The following is a 19304-nucleotide window of genomic DNA, read 5'->3' as shown; positions in this document are numbered from 1 at the left end:
TGACGGTGTGTATACCTGTACACTGTGACGGTGTGTATACCTGTATCACCTGTGACGGTGTGTATACCTGTACACTGTGACGGTATGTATACCTGTATCACCTGTGACGGTATGTATACCTGTATCACCTGTGACGGTGTGTATACCTGTATCACCTGTGACGGTGTGTATACCTGTATCACCTGTGACGGTATGTATACCTGTACACTGTGACGGTGTGTATACCTGTATCACCTGTGACGGTGTGTATACCTGTACACTGTGACGGTGTGTATACCTGTATCACCTGTGACGGTGTGTATACCTGTATCACCTGTGACGGTGTGTATACCTGTATCACCTGTGACGGTGTGTATACCTGTATCACCTGTGACGGTGTGTATACCTGTATCACCTGTGACGGTGTGTATACCTGTATCACCTGTGACGGTGTGTATACCTGTATCACCTGTGACGGTGTGTATACCTGTATCACCTGTGACGGTGTGTATACCTGTATCACCTGTGACGGTGTGTATACCTGTATCACCTGTGACGGTGTGTATACCTGTATCACCTGTGACGGTGTGTATACCTGTACACTGTGACGGTGTGTATACCTGTATCACCTGTGACGGTGTGTATACCTGTACACTGTGACGGTGTGTATACCTGTATCACCTGTGACGGTGTGTATACCTGTATCACCTGTGACGGTATGTATACCTGTATCACCTGTGACGGTGTGTATACCTGTACACTTACTTGATAAGCCTGCATCACCCCCGAGAACCAAAGTAACCTTTAAAAAGTTCCTGCTAATTTACCTGGCTACTGCATAGCTTACCTATTTATTACATCACTGAGGAGAGGCAACTTTCTTATTCAATGGACAACTGTTCAAATAAGAGAGATGAGATCAGTTATTGCGCATATAAGTGCGCAATAACCAGAAGAATTAAAAAGTCAGCATTATTAACAGTTATTAACAGCATTATTAACAGTTATTAACAGCATTATTAACAGTTGCTCATGGTGAAGTGTTCTATCTACATCCATTATGATCCCTTAACGGGCCTGTGTGCTGTGACAGTGGGGGTGGTTGGTGTCTGCAGTGGAGTGGTGTGTGTTTGTGTGTAACCACAGTGCCAGAGGTTCCCAATGGAAGGACAGCTTCACCGCCAGCCCACCATTTGTACAAGCCATCATGGCAAACGGTAAGAAGTCGGCCCACTGTTGGTACATGAAGCCAGTATAGAGAGGCAAAGTGACCGCCTACTTCCTGCTTCAGCACTCTACCAGAGATTTTCATCCGCCATTTATTTTCCCATACACATTTCGTAAAATGCTTATAAAAATAGTTTTACTGGTTCAAACCAAACGGTACAGATATATTTAGAAACAGGAGAGATCGCATAACATTTCACTGGGACCAAAACGTTGAAAAAATGCGGGTTTAAAGAAAATATTTTTCCGTTTTTTTAATGTTCTATGGTCTCTCCCGATTATAGCGTTAGCTGAACCGTTTGGTTCGACGAAGTAAAACTATTTTTATAAGCATTTTACGAAATGTGTATGGGAAAATAAATGGCGGATGAAAATCTCTGGTACAGTGCTGAAGCAGGAAGTGACGTTCCACTTTGCCTCTCTATAGAGCTGAAGATGGCTGCCGTTCTCTAACTGGAATGTGTGTATGTGTTACTGTTAGGCTTTCACACTCCTCTGGGCACGTGGGTGATCAGCGGCCTGCACTGTCTGCCCCTCTGGCTGTATGGGCACCAGAGGGGTCTGCTGTCCCACAGCCTGGGTCTGCCTCCCTGGATCCAGGCTGTGGGGACTCTGCTGCTGGCTGCTGGCCGGCTGCTGGGCCTCTCGGTGGAGGTAGGAGATTGCTAATAAACACCATAGACTGTATACAAATACATAAGGGTGATAATAATAAACACCTTAACAGACGTGTGTGTGTGTGTGTGTGTGTGTGTGTGTGTGTGTGTGCGTGTGTGTGTGAGAGCGAGCGTGCGCTTGTGTGGTAGAAACGTGTGTGTGCTATGATAACCCTTCAAGCAATTTTAATAAATAGATTTTAAAGAGATTTTATTGCAATATCGTGTACTCCAATCTCTCTCCACTCTATACATATGGTTGTGTGACACTTCAATCATGAGAGACTCGTAGGAAGGATTCATAAACTGTATTGAACAAATAGACAGTATAAGTGTGGCGTATGCCTCCATGATATGATGACGCTCCTCTTGAGATGAGAGAGGAGGGCGTTCGTGATGTATAGGATAGATAATCCCCCCCATAGGGATTTCTAAAGGAGCCATTACGTTGGTGGTGATCAGGGGAGGGGGTGGGGCGAGACAACTGCTCCAGTGATGATGAACAGCAGCTGAGGATGACGGCACAAATGTACGTAGTAGCAAGGGCTCTCTATATACCACCGCCACCACTTAGGTGATTGGCTCAGCAGATCAGGAGAGACAGATGTCCTTAACTGATTGGGTATTGGGAAATGGAGAAAGGGGCAGTTGTGATGTCACTAGTGATATCACTCAAGCAATTGTGATGTCTCCAGTGATGCCACTTGAGAAATTGCGATGTCACCAGTGATGTCACTAGGGAGTTACACACTCTGAATGACAAGGGGCGTGTACAGCATGGGGTCGGACTGAATGGTGCTGTAGAAGTTGTGCTTGAAATATAGTCAAGACCACACCTGTGATGTCTCTCTCTCTCTCAGATATGGTGTATATGGGCACACATTGAATATCTCACCAAGGAAGAGCAGGAAAAGAAGAAGGGCTGAACACCACTGAACACAGTTGGCTTATGCTGCCATGTCTGCCCACTCTGGCGTGATCCTATCTGTCTGCCCACTCTGGCTTGATCCTATCTATATGAAGTAGGGTCCAGTCATGATCCTATCTATATGAAGTAGGGTCCAGTCATGATCCTATCTATATGAAGTAGGGTCCAGTTATATTTATTTTCCTTCAAATGCTGACAAATGAGCCGCTTTTGGTCATTTTGTGCTACTAAGACAAAATGAATGTGCGTTCATTTCAAACTCTTGCTATGTATACTTGACGTTAGGCAAAACATTTTCTGTGGCTAATAGCGTTTTAGACGTATGACGAATAAATAAAAAAGTGTGTCTTTTGGTTCAACTTGCGGCAGGGCTAGAGGCACATTTACCCCACAGCCACTTCCAGCAGCAGCTCAGGCCCACAGTTATTTATTACATTCAACATATTCTCCAACTCATACGAACAATGACGACGTATCACTAGAAAACACTGCAATACGACACCACGTCTGCTAGACTAGCGCCCCTGAGTGGCAGAGAAGAAGTACTGCAACATATCCTCCAACTCATACAACCAATGACGACGTATCACTGCAATACAACCCTATACCACGTCTGCTAGACTAGCGCCCCCCCAGAGGCAGAGAAAAAGTACTACGCGACTTCCGGGTGTGGGTTAGGATTAGAGTGTGGGTTAGGGGTACGGACAGCAACAAACTGGTAGCTGGCAGCCAAGTGGTTACGACAGGCGGCTGTCAAGCCAGTGGCCCCAGGTTCAAATCCCGCACGACTTGAGGTTTTCAGGTTGTATTCAGCTGCTTGTACAAACCACGTGTTGGGTCGTATCCAGTTGGAGGTCAGGCTGCATATATTGTATCACACAGCTCAACTTGCCCGTCTCCTCCTAGTACCCCTGGCTGTGGCCGGCGGAATGGGGCGGGGTCTGATATGGGCGGGGCCTGATGTCAGGTCCGATGGTGTGGATATCCTACTCCTACTGGGACAAACAGCACCATGACTGTAGATACAGTAGATATGTTTGTCCCCAAGTCACATGCAGAGCCGATGCAGAGCCGTTTGTTCGTCTGTCATTTCTTTCTCGTCTCTCCTACTACTGTAAGATAGGATAGGTCCATAGGCATTAGTCTTTGGTGTGAGGAACAGTTGGTGTAAGAAGGGATAAACACATTCTTTATCTGTTTATATTTTGTTCTTTCTTGGGTACACTGTGGCAGGGTCAAGTTATTATTATTTTAAACATTTAGGGACTATTTTCAGAATGTCAGTGAAGACGCATTAGATGCTTCCACTGAACTCCAAAAATAGAAGCTATATTTGTGTCTATTGGCAAAAGGTTTTATGTTGTAACACACACACACACACACACACACACACATATATATATGTGTGTATATATATATGTGTATGTACCGTAAATTTCGGACTATAAGCCGCGGCTTTTTCCCCGTTTTTTGGCCCTGCGGCTTATCTATGGATTTTTTCAAAAAAAAAAAAAAAAAAATCTCTCTTCTTTAGCACTCTTTCTGACTATAAATCCACTTCTGTTTTAATTTCCTCTCTTGCCCTCTTTTCACCACACCGCGGACACTGTGTGCACTGTAAAAAAAAACAAAGGTGGTGTTGTGTTATGTTGTTTTGTTGAAATGTTAATAAATGGGAGCTTCCTCAAACAGCCATCTCTTTCCCGACAATCCCCTCTGTGCATGAACCCTTATGGTAATTAAACATTAAAACACAATTAAAAAAAAAAAAAACATTAAAACACCTGCGGCTTATAGTCCGGTGCGGCTTATATATGTAACAAACAGGCAATTTTGCTGCTGCGGCTTATACTCCGGTGCGGCTTATAGTGCGGAAATTACGGTATATATATGTGTGTGTGTGTGTACACTGTACAAGTCCTTTTTGCATTCATTATATATATATACATATATGAAGAGTTCATTTGCAAAAACAGGTATCTCCGTTTAGATTTTTTATAATTTTATTTTATATATTGATGTATTTATACTGTAATTTATTTATTTTTGGGAAATTTGTATTATCAATCATAACTAAAACATATTCATCTGATAATTTTCACATAAATCACATCAATATTGTTTTCTATGTGCACTCCAGGGAGTATCAAACAGATGTTTGTTCATTTTAAGAACAAATATATACATATATATGTATATATATATATATATATATATATACACACACACATATATATATATACACATATATATGATGAATGCAAAAAGGACTGTTGTACAGTAGATTGTTTTGACCAATCAGCATCGTGTGAAGATTGCAAGATTTTGTAAATATGTATGAATTCATTTTATTTTCAAATGGAAAAGCACATAGTTGCCTTGTATGTTGAAACGCTCTTGAAATAAACTTGACTTGATACAATCGTGATAAAACATGGCTACATTTTTGAGAAATTTCAAACTGCAACATTGAAGTCTCTGATGTGAAAACTCTTAATGACCGTATTTTTTTTACAAAGCTGGCATGGAGTAAAAAGGCCAAACATGCCTTTGGGTTAATAGTTTGCATTCTACATGATTTCATCATCTTGATGTTTGTGTTTTGATGAATAGTGCGATTGATCTAGATATCCCCCACAAATGAACGTTAGATAAAGTTTTCACTCTGTACTTAACATGTAGAATATTTGAGGCGTTAACAGAAACATTTACCCCAAAATGTTTTGCAGAATTCAACAAGGAAAAGGAGGCAGCCATCCAATTCTGCACATGGGGCCAAACTGATGAAAAACACACGCCAGCAAAACAGCTTTGAGCACATTTAATTTATACCAAGTAGGTGACGAGTGAACGAACAAGTTATTTTATTTTTATTTATTTTTGACAAAGAAACAAAACTCAAAACCCAATTGGTAGTGGGTTGATGGCAGCTATGCACAGGTGAACCCAGAAAGCATGTTCTTCGTATGGGCATGGTAAAACATCATGTAGCCTACATCTTCTATACAGAGTAGACGGAACCATCTACCCATTTCAACATGTTTCAAAGTTGGTCCCCATCCACTTCAATGGTTCAGGAGAATTCTGCAAGAGTGTTTTTATTGTGAAACTCCACTGATGTTTGATGAAGAAACTTCAGCGGCCTTCCATCAGCATGGGGGCGAGTAGATGACGGAATTTTTATTTTTGGAATGAAAGGGATTCAACCCAAGACCTTACGCTTCCCTCTAAATTTTAAAATGACTATTGTCAAATGTATTGGACAAAAAGTGTGAAAACCAACCCCGGTCTCTAGTCCAGGCATTTTACGCAAATATGTGGGTCAACCTCACACTAATTGCAACAAAACCAAACTCAACTGATTTTGTATCCTCAATATGTCCTCAATGAAGGAAAAAAAGTGTTAAGGAAACTGAAATGTATGAAGGGAAAGTTTTGAAAATGACCTAAATATGATGGTAGCCTATGGAAGCCTTTTTTTTTTTTTTTTTAATGTGCCATAAATCTCATCACTTATATCCTGTATGTGTTTTTTGCTTCAAGGAGGAAAAAAAAAGTTTTTGGTAGCATCATATAGGTCATTTTCAAAAATTTCCCTTCATACATTTCCTTAACACTTTTTTTCCTTCATTGAGGACATATTGAGGATACAAAATCAGTTGAGTTTGGTTTTGTTGCAATTAGTGTGAGGTCAAGTGACATTTTTACTGGACTACTCCCCTACTCCTAATGAAAGAGAACTAGGAGCTTTTGAGAGATCACAGCTTTATTGAGCACCTCAATTTTTTATTTAGCCCATCATCTTTAGTCTGTCCTCCTCCCTCCAGCAGCCAATGAATCCATTCCCTGTAGACAGCAGATCACACGGACCACAGGCAGCACTCATTGTCAAATGCAAGTCAGACATTCAGGAGACTCCCCCTTCTTACATTCCATGTCAGTCGTACCCACAACAGGGTGCAGGGTCCATGGGAGTGTCAAATGGTCTCGTCTCGTCGTCCCGCTGTGTGGTCGGACGCGCTGCTTCCTGGGTGCTAGGGGCGTCGCACCACGGAACCAATGTGTTTTGGACTTAAGAAGTCTCCAAAGTGGTATTAAAGGAAGACTCCACCCTAAAACAATTCAACACTGTTAAAAACAGCTACCATGTATTTCTGGGCGCATATTGTGGCTTGGTACAAGGACGCCGGAAGCAGGGGGACATGGGGACATTTTGTCGCCCTTAAAATTTGGTCCCCCTAAAAAAAATTTTTTCCCCAAATCTGAGGGGGCAACTGCCCCTGACGCTTAGAGCCCACTTTACACTGTTTACACAGCCTGTGACGGGAGCATAATTTACAAAATGATCATATTGTATTGAAGATGACTTGAAACTACCGATTGAGACGATAAACCCATTAGGAAAGTGTTTACTGAGGTCATAAATCTGAGAAGTAGGGTCATTTTATCATTCACTTCCATCTAATGACTTTTTTTTGCAGCCAGTGGAGTTGCCCCCTACAGGCCATTCAAAAGAATACAGGTTCAAGTTACTTCTGGATTGGCTTCACAAACAGAGCTAGGAGCTACTTGTAGCCCACCACTGGCAGAGACCAATGGCTCCACCAAAAGGAGCTTCAGTAGACCAGAATGCAATGTGGCGACAAGTTCACGCCCCTTTTCTGGGGGTTGTTCCCAGAAATAGAGGAGGGGGGGGGGGGGGATAGGCAACACCAGAAAAGAAAATTAGCACATTTCATCACAAAATAACTCCTGGAATGTATTGAACATCACAGATTGATTATGTAACAGTGTAACTGTGCCTTCATACCAACGCAAATTCATGCAGCGAGATGACAGACAAAGTCAATGCAAACATGAGCAGACGCCGTTTCGCCCTGGGAAGTGCTGATGAAGTGACATTTCACTGTGTGAATGACGCAGAATTCTCCTTGTTCGCTGAAGTTGACATTTTTCAACTTTGGCAAATCATTTGTGCGGTCAAACTCGAGCGCGTGACTGGATTCTGGCTTATGGTGAACATATATAAACTGGTCCGAGGGTGGATTTTTTCCTCGAAATGTTGTAATCGTTTACTCAGGACAAGGAGAGAATGCATTGAGACAGTGTGTCTTTCAGGACAAGGAGAGAATGCATTGAGACCGTGTGTCTTTCAGGACAAGGAGAGAATGCATTGAGACCGTGTGTCTTTCAGGACAAGGAGAGAATGCATTGAGACCGTGTGTCTTTCAGGACAAGGATAGAATGCATTGAAATAGTGTGTCTTTTCTGCTAACTCTACAAAGCGTCATATGAGCCGCAATCTAGGCAAAGCACAACAGGGTGAGCACAGTCTGGGGACCTTGGCAAGCACTGGCTTGTGTTGTGGGTAGTAACATTCCAAGCCAAAGCACCAGAGTGTAGCCGAGTGTCCTTTTAAGGGCTAAAGGCGGGACCTCTCAGCGAGAGAGCCAATCGGACGAAGCCTCGCTAGAGAGATGCGTCTGACGGCACAAAGGCAAAACAACAAAGACGCTTGTTTACCTCATTCATTTTAAAACGGGAACACAAAGTCAAGACATTTGTGAAAGGCGTCGCATCTTCAACAATCTCACAGATATTCCAAACTGAACTCTGGGCTCCATTTCCCCACTCGTTCTCCATCAGAATCCCATCAATTGTGAATGTCTCTCTAATCCAGTCCCACTCCTAAAATGATGCCCTCTCTGTAATAACATGATATGACATGTAGGCCTCTTAGATTTCATTTTCAATTCATCCATCACCCGACAACTTACACTATCGTCAATGTCAGGGGTGCCCAAATTGTTTCCCATGAAGGGCCAAAACTCAATCTGGGTGGAGGGCCGAGGGCCAAAAATAAACGTTGTGGAATTACATTAAAATGTATTGTGTTTTATAGACAATTAACATTCTAAATCTAAAATAACATTTCAATATAATAATCTACTTTTTATCTGTTTGGTAATTGTAATAATTTGCAATTGGTTATTGCCACAAGGTTCGGTTTTGGGTCCATTATTATTTACTATGTACATAAATTGTATTGGACAAAATATTCCAAATGCATCCTTTCATTTCTATGCTGATGACACTGTCATCTACTGCCTTGCACCTACTCCTGCCAGGGCGTTTGCCTATCTTCAGCTTGCATTTGACAGAGTACAAGAACAGCTTTGTAATCTGCAGCTGGTTCTAAATGCTGACAAAACCAAACTTATGTTCTTTACTACTTCAAATACAGTAAGATCAGCATTGAGTGATAAAATTGTCACCAGAAATGGTAAAGAAATTGAGTTGGTATCTACTTTCAAATACCTTGGGTTTTTAATTGATGACCGCTTGTCTTTTAAGGAGCATATTCAGTATGCTTCAAAGAAGCTGAAAGTTTTATTAGGATTTTACTTTAGAAACAAGTCTTGCTTTTCTTTTTTTGTGAAGAAAAAACTGGTGGAGTCTACCTTTCTACCTGTTCTTGACTATGGCGATGTGCTGTATATGAATGCCACTGCTCAGTGTCTCCACATGCTGGACAGTGTGTATCATGGGGCTTTGAGGTTCATTACAAACTGTGGATCTCTTACTCATCATTGTGCATTGTATTCAAAAGTGAATTGGCCTGCTTTATGTACACGCCGCCTCAGTCATTGGTATGTCTTAATTTACAAAGCCATTATTGGCAAAGTTCCTACCTACCTGTCGTCACTTTTAAGCTTCAAATGTGGGAATTACAATCTTCGTTCTCAGGACACTCTACAATTTTCTGTTCCCAAAGTCCGAACTGAATTGGGGAAGAAAGCTTTTAGGTTCTCTGCACCCACCGCATGGAACAGTCTGCAGTCTGATCTGAAACTTAATAGCTTAGTAACCTTAAATGGTTTTAAGGCTATGGTCAAATCTCTTGAGAACAGGCTGTCTGTATGCAAATGTTTTATTTGATCATTTTAATGTTTTTCAATTGTATGTGTTTATGTGTTTGTTTGTTTGTTGTAACTTTGTGTTGCTGCTGTTTCTTGGCCAGGTCTCTCTTGTAAAAGAGATCTTTGATCTCAATGGGACAAACCTGGTTAAATAAAGGCTAAATAAAAATAAAAATAAATATTTAAAAAAACATCTGCATTTGTGGTGAGCTTAAACATGGACCAATAACCAGGATAAATAAAAGTAAATTAGCACTAATGGGGGATAAAAATGGGATAAAAAATCAGGGGGGGGAAAAAACTTTTTTTTCCCAAATCCGTGGCGGGCCAAAACAAACAGAGCGCCATACAAGGACGCTTCTGCATGACGTAATTTCGTAATCGTCTTTCCGGTTTTAAACACGGAAGTAGAGTACGCCTACCGCAATCATTTAGACTTGCCAAATAGCTGTTTAAGCTAAAAAAAAAAAAAAAAATGTTTTAAAGTTTTAATATTTGTCGGGTGAGAACGTAACATGTGACCAGTTTATCAGAATAATGCCTATTGGAAATCTTTAACGAGCAGCTGGAGCGCTGGCTGTGCTGACACCGGTCAGACTAGCTATCTGTCAAACCCCACTGTAGGCTACTGGCAGTGAGAAAACACTGTCGACATGCTTTTGTAACTAACGTTAAATGCCGACCGGGTACAGCCATCGGCTCCTCGCAGCAGTAACGTTATGAACATCTAACTGAAGTTGGCCGCAGTGTAGCTTAATTCTGAATGTTGCCAAACTTCATTCATACTGACGTTTTATTTTGAAAATGGCCGCCAACTAGCGCTGAACCGGAAGAACAAATACTTTGCGTCGAATGCGGAAGAGAGAAAAAGTGGGCGTGGTGAATAAGGTGAATAGTGAAGCTGCTCCATACTGAATCGGCCATTGGCAAAAAGATGAAGAAAAAAGATGCCATTCACCGATTGCAGTCGCCAATATTTAGGCTCTCAGTTGGGTCATCAAGATTGAATTAGTGCTCATTCAAAGATAGTGTGATGAAGGGCTCAGTGTGATGAAGGGCTCAGTGTGATGAAGGGCTCAAAAGACTTGAAAACATGTCAGTTATTTGTTTATCATGAAGATTTCTTTGTTTCCCCGTCAAAAAAAGGCCTAACAAACATGTATCGGCCTCATTCTTTTAAACATCGGTATCTGACTAGAACTTTACAATCGGTGCATCCCTAGAAAACGGGGTAATGGGGAAAGGCCAAATGCACGGGGACATAGGCTGGCGACACGCCCACACATTGTGATTAAATCAACCCGGGCTCACAAACAATTGTGACAGAGTTAACGTAGGTCCCAGCGCAAAGACGTACTTACTACTCTGACACAAGCGTCTTTAAAATGGTTAAAAGGTTAACGTTTGGCCACTATAAAGACAATGTAATATTGGAGCAGCGACAGCAGGGGGAACTGGCCAAGTACAATTGGGGAGAGAGAAAAAAAAGCCATTGTGAAACTAGAACATTCTGCGCTGTGGACCAACGTTGCCATTTCACAATTATTTGAAGGAAATCGTAAAATATTGGCAGATCCTTGAAGCTTCTCCAGACCCCTGGCCTGTACACACAAGCTTCTTCCTCCATTCACTCCAATAACCTGTCCCTTGTTTTAATATAGTGTGTTCAGCTGATACTCAGAAACCATTGTGGCTCACTCAATATGAAAGCATAAACAAAATGGGCTACATAACAGAGTTTTGCATATAAATTATTGGCATTTTAATGAAGCTATGTCAGTACTAACCTGGGGGGGAAAAGGTCAAATAAAATCAATTCAAAACAAGATATCCGAAGCCTGTATGTGTGTAACAATATAACCACTGGTTCAACACATTCCACTGCTCATCAACTTTCCATCCACAACGCTTCAGAAGAGGACTCGAGCTCGGGCTTCAGCTCGGCGGACCCACTTGCGTTGCTCGAAAAAAAAAGTGAGCCAAACAAATGAAACTTAAGTGATGTTTTCTATGCGATGAACAACCTGCATTTAACTCGTATTGTTGAACTGTACAAGTGAAAATTTTTCCATCTTCGATCCGAGTCCATGTCGATGGATGTGTGTGTGCATATAAGTCTTGTGCGGTCCAGATACTGTCCGGTCAATAAACGTGGGCCGTGGCAAAAACACACACACACACAAAAACATGGTTCGATCCGCATATGGAGTCTGATGGCATTCCGAGCTACGCTGGTTCAAATACAAAAAAGAAAAAATGCATCCAAATCCAAACGCAAAGAACGAGCGAGACGAGAGGAGAGGAGAGGGCATCATCATCCTTACAGGACCGTTTGACGTTTTGTCTTTCCCTCTGTCCTTCTGTCTCCTTTCCATTTGACAAATGAAATAGTCTGTTAGTCTTTTCTGTGTGTGTGTGTGTGTGTGTGTTGTGTGTGTGTGTGTGTGTGTGCGTGTTGTGTGTGTGTGTGTGTGTGTGTGTGTGTGTGTGTGTGTGTGTGTGTGTGTGTGTGTGTGTGTGGTGTGGGGGGCAGGGCGGAGGCTGATCATGGTGGTTTGTGTGTGTCTTCTCTAATTCCTCATGACGTTGCTAAGGGTGACCAGCCCGCTCTCAGTGCCTATACGAGTCCTATGGCTAAAGGTCCCTTTCTCCTTGTTTTTGGATGGGCGGGTCGTCCAGCAGAACTCCCATCGTGGCTTAAAGTGACGCCACCGGGACAGTGCAACATTCAAGTAAGGTGGCCTGCTCACCGGCCTGCACCTGCTCGCTGGTGTGGGAATTTTCCCACGGGTCCTTGAAATCTTGAACGTTTGTGAATATGAGGGGGAGGAAGGCCTTGACCATTTTTGAAACTAGACAAATAGAAAGGGCACCTTTCACGTCAGTATAGTCACGCCAAACGACTTGACAAATAGTAAACGTAGGACGCGATGGGAATGACAACGTGTTGGGGTGTATGTGCGTGTGTGTGTGTGTGTGTGTGCGCTGGCGGCTGTGGTCACTATAGGATATATGCAGCCAAATGATTTGCCAGTGCCTCTCTCATTGACTGTGTGTGACTTGTTAAGCATGATGTATGGAGACTGTGTCATGTTCTCTCCCTCACCTGCCTAACGGTGGCGCTATCGCATGTAGCTTGGTGCTGCATGTTGATTGGCTGTCTTGCTCTCTTTCGGCGAGGAGACACCAGAAGCGTTTCCGACGCGGAAGCGTTGCGCGGTGGAGGCAGTTTCATTTCGGCGTCCTGATTAACAGGGGAGACCGATCACACGCGCCGCACCTCGCGTCCTGCAGCGAGAGCGTTGGCGTCGGGGTCTATTTTTGGCGCGAGCTGCGAGCAGCTGGGCATGAAGTCTATACAAGTTGTGACCGGGGGGCGGAGCAAAACAGAGTGCTTCTGGTGTGAATGGCCAGGCTCCTCCTACTCTATGCTTTCATGACGCGCTGCTTCGGAGACGTTTCTGGTGTGTCCCCGGCGTTTCTGTTTCAAATTGTTCCCGAGTTGAATTTGGCCCCTTCTCTTGTCGCCGCCGTCCACCGCCGGGTATCCCAGCATGCTTTGGAAGGCGGACAACAGCGGCGAGAGGAGGGGTCAATTTAAAATCGACCAATTCAAAAACGCAAAGACAGCAAGACAGCCAATCAAGCTGCGGCACCACCGCGACCAGCGACGCGAATACAAGCGCGTAGCGCCGCTCTGGTGTGTATGCAGTGTAACTACAAGCCCACGTCTCGTCCCTCCTCCCTCTCATCGCTCAGACCGGGCAGGGGCGGCTCGGGCCCAGGCTGTGGGCCAAGAGGAAGGCCTGCACCACCTCCTGGGTCTGCTGCGGCGTTGTGTTGACGTCCTCCAGGGCGTCGGCCACGGCGAACTGCCGGTCCCTCAGCCGGTTCCAGTTGGACAGCACGTTGTGGAACTCAAACACCTTCTCGTAGTTGCCCACCGAGTTGTAGAGTTTGATCAGGCCTCGGTAGTCGTACTCCAGGCCGCTGTAGCCCTCTCCAAACAGCTTCTTCCCTGTGAGGACATGGGGAGACGTGTTGATGGCTCACTTACTTACTCTAACGTGAGTTCATTTTAGGGGTGCACCGATATGAACATTTGGGCCGATACCGATAACCCGATATTAACATTGCTCCGATATTTACCGATGTCGATATGATCTGTATAAAAACACATTTCTATGATAATAAAAAATCTGCACATAGTGAAAAACACGTAAAGACTGAATTTGAAAAAGTAATGCATTTCTTTATTTCTAAAACATGTGGAAAAGCCCATAAATCATAGATCTACTACATTGTTTCCTCTCAATGTGTAAATTTTAGCCAATACCGATAACCGATATCACCATTGCAACATCGGACCGATGCCGATATATTAAAAAATGACTAACATCGGCCGATACCGATATGATTGCCGATAGATCGTGCATCCCTAGTTACTTTCACTGCCATCTGATTGTAACTAGGACTAAGCCACTAATCACTTTCATGCCTTTTGAAGCACTTTGTAAAAATCACGTTTTTTTAAGTCATAAAAGTGATTCATGTTTGTGAAGATTATCCTGCTGAAACGCTCCCATAAACTTTTGTTCACCACAGACCTTAGATTATGCATTTAAGTGAAAGCCACATTCTAAAACCCCTTTGACTTTCCCCCGTAAGATCCAACATGCTACTTCCGGACACATTCCTGCGCTGCTCTATCAAATACAATACGCCCTCAACCACCCACCCACCCACACCCACACCCACCCCCAACACACACACACACACACACACACACACACACACACACACACACACACACACACACTCACCATCCTTGCTCCACCTCCTCTAAATGTATAAATAAAACAGATGGAAATTAACATCCTTGCTAAATCCGGCGCATCTTGTTTGATGTTCATTAATGTGCATTGTACCTATCAAATAAACAAACAAATAAACCCATTCCTTTGTCTGACCTATAGCGATGGAGCACAGGTAAAGCCTCTCTGTATCAAATAAATAAACCCATTCCTTTGTCTGACCTATAGCGATGGAGCACAGGTAGAGCCTCTCTGTATCAAATAAATAAACCCATTCCTTTGTCTGACCTATAGCGATGGAGCACAGGTAAAGCCTCTCTGTATCAAATAAATAAACCCATTCCTTTGTCTGACCTATAGCGATGGAGCGCAGGTAGAGCCTCTCTGTATCAAATAAATAAACCCATTCCTTTGTCTGACCTATAGCGATGGAGCGCAGGTAGAGCCTCTCTGTATCAAATAAATAAACCCATTCCTTTGTCTGACCTATAGCGATGGAGCGCAGGTAGAGCCTCTCTGTATCAAATAAATAAACACATTCCTTTGTCTGACCTATAGCGATGGAGCGCAGGTAGAGCCTCTCTGTATCAAATAAATAAACACATTCCTTTGTCTGACCTATAGCGATGGAGCACAGGTAGAGCCTCTCTGTATCAAATAAATAAACACATTCCTTTGTCTCACCTATAGCGATGGAGCACAGGTAGAGCCTCTCTGTATCAAATAAATAAACACATTCCTTTGTCTGACCTATAGCGATGGAGCGCAGGTAGAGCCTCTCTGTATCAAATAAATAAACCCATTCCTTTGTCTGACCTATAGCGATGGAGCACAGGTAGAGCCTCTCTGTATCAAATAAATAAACCCATTCCTTTGTCTGACCTATAGCGATGGAGCGCAGGTAGAGCCTCTCTGTATCAAATAAATAAACCCATTCCTTTGTCTGACCTATAGCGATGGAGCGCAGGTAGAGCCTCTCTGTATCAAATAAATAAACCCATTCCTTTGTCTGACCTATAGCGATGGAGCACAGGTAGAGCCTCTCTGTATCAAATAAATAAACCCATTCCTTTGTCTGACCTATAGCGATGGAGCACAGGTAGAGCCTCTCTGTATCAAATAAATAAACCCATTCCTTTGTCTGACCTATAGCGATGGAGCGCAGGTAGAGCCTCTCTGTATCAAATAAATAAACCCATTCCTTTGTCTGACCTATAGCGATGGAGCGCAGGTAGAGCCTCTCTGTATCAAATAAATAAACACATTCCTTTGTCTGACCTATAGCGATGGAGCACAGGTAGAGCCTCTCTGTATCAAATAAATAAACACATTCCTTTGTCTGACCTATAGCGATGGAGCGCAGGTAGAGCCTCTCTGTATCAAATAAATAAACCCATTCCTTTGTCTGACCTATAGCGATGGAGCACAGGTAGAGCCTCTCTGTATCAAATAAATAAACCCATTCCTTTGTCTGACCTATAGCGATGGAGCGCAGGTAGAGCCTCTCTGTATCAAATAAATAAACCCATTCCTTTGTCTGACCTATAGCGATGGAGCGCAGGTAGAGCCTCTCTGTATCAAATAAATAAACCCATTCCTTTGTCTGACCTATAGCGATGGAGCACAGGTAGAGCCTCTCTGTATCAAATAAATAAACCCATTCCTTTGTCTGACCTATAGCGATGGAGCGCAGGTAGAGCCTCTCTGTATCAAATAAATAAACCCATTCCTTTGTCTGACCTATAGCGATGGAGCACAGGTAGAGCCTCTCTGTATCAAACAAATAAACCCATTCCTTTGTCTGACCTATAGCGATGGAGCACAGGTAGAGCCTCTCTGTATCAAATAAATAAACCCATTCCTTTGTCTGACCTATAGCGATGGAGCACAGGTAAAGCCTCTCTGTATCAAATAAATAAACACATTCCTTTGTCTGACCTATAGCGATGGAGCACAGGTAAAGCCTCTCTGTATCAAATAAATAAACACATTCCTTTGTCTGACCTATAGCGATGGAGCACAGGTAGAGCCTCTCTGTATCAAATAAATAAACACATTCCTTTGTCTGACCTATAGCGATGGAGCACAGGTAGAGCCTCTCTGTATCAAATAAATAAACCCATTCCTTTGTCTGACCTATAGCGATGGAGCGCAGGTAGAGCCTCTCTGTATCAAATAAATAAACCCATTCCTTTGTCTGACCTATAGCGATGGAGCACAGGTAAAGCCTCTCTGTATCAAATAAATAAACCCATTCCTTTGTCTGACCTATAGCGATGGAGCGCAGGTAGTAGGGGTGTCAAAAATAATCGATTATACGATGCATCGCGATGCGGACGTGCACGATTCTGCATCGATTAACAAATATCAAAAATCGATTATTAAAAAAAAAAAAATTTTTTTTTTTTTTTTATAATCAAATAAAATAGAATGTAAGTACATGCAGTTGTTTATTTTAATTATGGATCATAATACAATGCAATTCCAAATGCACTTTTATTTTAAAAGTAGCCACACAGTGAGAAAAAAGAAAGTGAGAAAAAATAAATCATGTATTGCGGAAAAAGTGATGCATCGATTTAAGATGCATCGCGATGCATCGTTTAATCGAATCGAATCGAATCGTTGACAGATGAATCGTAATCGAATCGAATCGGGAGGCCAGTGAAGATTCACAGCCCTAGCAGGTAGAGCCTCTCTGTATCAAATAAATAAACCCATTCCTTTGTCTGACCTATAGCGATGGAGCGCAGGTAGAGCCTCTCTGCATCAAATAAATAAACACATTCCTTTGTCTGACCTATAGCGATGGAGCACAGGTAAAGCCTCTCTGCGTCAAATAAACACATTCCTTTGTCTGACCTATAGCGATGGAGCGCAGGTAGAGCCTCTCTGTATCAAATAAATAAACACATTCCTTTGTCTGACCTATAGCGATGGAGCACAGGTAGAGCCTCTCTGTATCAAATAAATAAACCCATTCCTTTGTCTGACCTATAGCGATGGAGCACAGGTAGAGCCTCTCTGTATCAAATAAATAAACACATTCCTTTGTCTGACCTATAGCGATGGAGCACAGGTAGAGCCTCTCTGTATCAAATAAATAAACACATTCCTTTGTCTGACCTATAGCGATGGAGCACAGGTAAAGCCTCTCTGTATCAAATAAATAAACACATTCCTTTGTCTGACCTATAGCGATGGAGCACAGGTAGAGCCTCTCTGTATCAAATAAATAAACCCATTCCTTTGTCTGACCTATAGCGATGGAGCACAGGTAGAGCCTCTCTGTATCAAATAAATAAACACATTCCTTTGTCTGACCTATAGCGATGGAGCACAGGTAGAGCCTCTCTGTATCAAATAAATAAACACATTCCTTTGTCTGACCTATAGCGATGGAGCGCAGGTAGAGCCTCTCTGTATCAAATAAATAAACACATTCCTTTGTCTGACCTATAGCGATGGAGCGCAGGTAGAGCCTCTCTGTATCAAATAAATAAACACATTCCTTTGTCTGACCTATAGCGATGGAGCACAGGTAGAGCCTCTCTGTATCAAATAAATAAACACATTCCTTTGTCTGACCTATAGCGATGGAGCACAGGTAGAGCCTCTCTGTATCAAATAAATAAACACATTCCTTTGTCTGACCTATAGCGATGGAGCGCAGGTAGAGCCTCTCTGTATCAAATAAGTAAACACATTCCTTTGTCTGACCTATAGCGATGGAGCGCAGGTAGAGCCTCTCTGTATCAAATAAATAAACACATTCCTTTGTCTGACCTATAGCAATGGAGCGCAGGTAGAGCCTCTCTGTATCAAATAAATAAACACATTCCTTTGTCTGACCTATAGCGATGGAGCGCAGGTAGAGCCTCTCTGCATCAAAGAAATAAACCCCTTCCTTTGTCTGACCTATAGCGATGGAGCGCAGGTAGAGCCTCTCTGCATCAAACAAATAAACCCATTCCTTTGACCTATAGCGATGGAGCGCAGGTAGAGCCTCTCTGCATCAAATAAATAAACCCATTCCTTTGACCTATAGCGATGGAGCGCAGGTAGAGCCTCTCTGCATCAAATAAATAAACCCATTCCTTTGTCTGACCTATAGCGATGGAGCGCAGGTAGAGCCTCTCTGCGTCAAATAAATAGACCCCTTCCTTTGTCTGACCTATAGCGATGGAGCGCAGGTAGAGCCTCTCTGCATCAAAGAAATAAACCCATTCCTTTGTCTGACCTATAGCGATGGAGCGCAGGTAGAGCCTCTCTGCATCAAATAAATAAACCCATTCCTTTGACCTATAGCGATGGAGCGCAGGTAGAGCCTCTCTGCATCAAAGAAATAAACACATTCCTTTGTCTGACCTATAGCGATGGAGCACAGGTAGAGCCTCTCTGCATCAAATAAATAAACATTCCTTTGTCTGACCTATAGCGATGGAGCGCAGGTAGAGCCTCTCTGCGTCATCGTACTGGTTCATGTCGTAGTTGTAGAGGGAGGCCAGGTGACCTACAGACAGAGCCACCTCGTAGTCCTCCTGCCCCAGAAGTTGTTCCTTGATCTGGATGGCCTTGATGTGCATCTCCTCTGCCTCCTGGATGTGGTGCGCGCGCGCACACACACACACACACACACACACACACACACACACACACACAGGTCATCATTTCTTTCCCTTGTATTAGAAGTACGCATGTGACCACATTAGTTCTTACTGTGAGTTCACACCGGGACGACGAGATTACATCCAAAGTCAATGCAATAGGGCTGGGACGA

General features: G+C 43.1%; 2 protein-coding genes across 2 annotated transcripts in view; one reads left to right on the top strand and one right to left on the bottom strand.

Moving 5' to 3' along the window:
- Window positions 1-3553, top strand: part of LOC310776849 (uncharacterized protein) — an 8009-nt gene extending 4456 nt beyond the window's left edge. Inside the window, exons 4-6 of the mRNA XM_083637048.1 lie at window positions 1073-1196; window positions 1688-1860; window positions 2723-3553. Of these exons, the coding sequence (XP_083493174.1) occupies window positions 1073-1196; window positions 1688-1860; window positions 2723-2788 (363 nt within the window). The 3' untranslated portion in view covers window positions 2789-3553. The remainder of the gene's footprint in view (window positions 1-1072; window positions 1197-1687; window positions 1861-2722) is intronic.
- Window positions 3554-10905: 7352 nt separating this feature from the next.
- Window positions 10906-19304, bottom strand: part of appbp2 (amyloid beta precursor protein (cytoplasmic tail) binding protein 2) — a 30466-nt gene continuing 22067 nt past the window's right edge. The window contains exons 12-13 of the mRNA XM_083637347.1: window positions 18957-19122; window positions 10906-13728 (exon numbers count right to left, since the gene is read on the bottom strand). Coding sequence (XP_083493473.1) covers window positions 13466-13728; window positions 18957-19122 — 429 coding nt within the window. The 3' untranslated portion in view covers window positions 10906-13465. The remainder of the gene's footprint in view (window positions 13729-18956; window positions 19123-19304) is intronic.

Source organism: Poromitra crassiceps, assembly GCF_964638095.1.
Source record: "Poromitra crassiceps genome assembly, chromosome: 5".
Lineage (NCBI taxonomy): Eukaryota > Metazoa > Chordata > Actinopteri > Beryciformes > Melamphaidae > Poromitra > Poromitra crassiceps.
The sequence above is the reverse complement of the archived record's forward strand: the minus strand, read 5'-3'. Positions and strand labels throughout refer to the sequence as shown.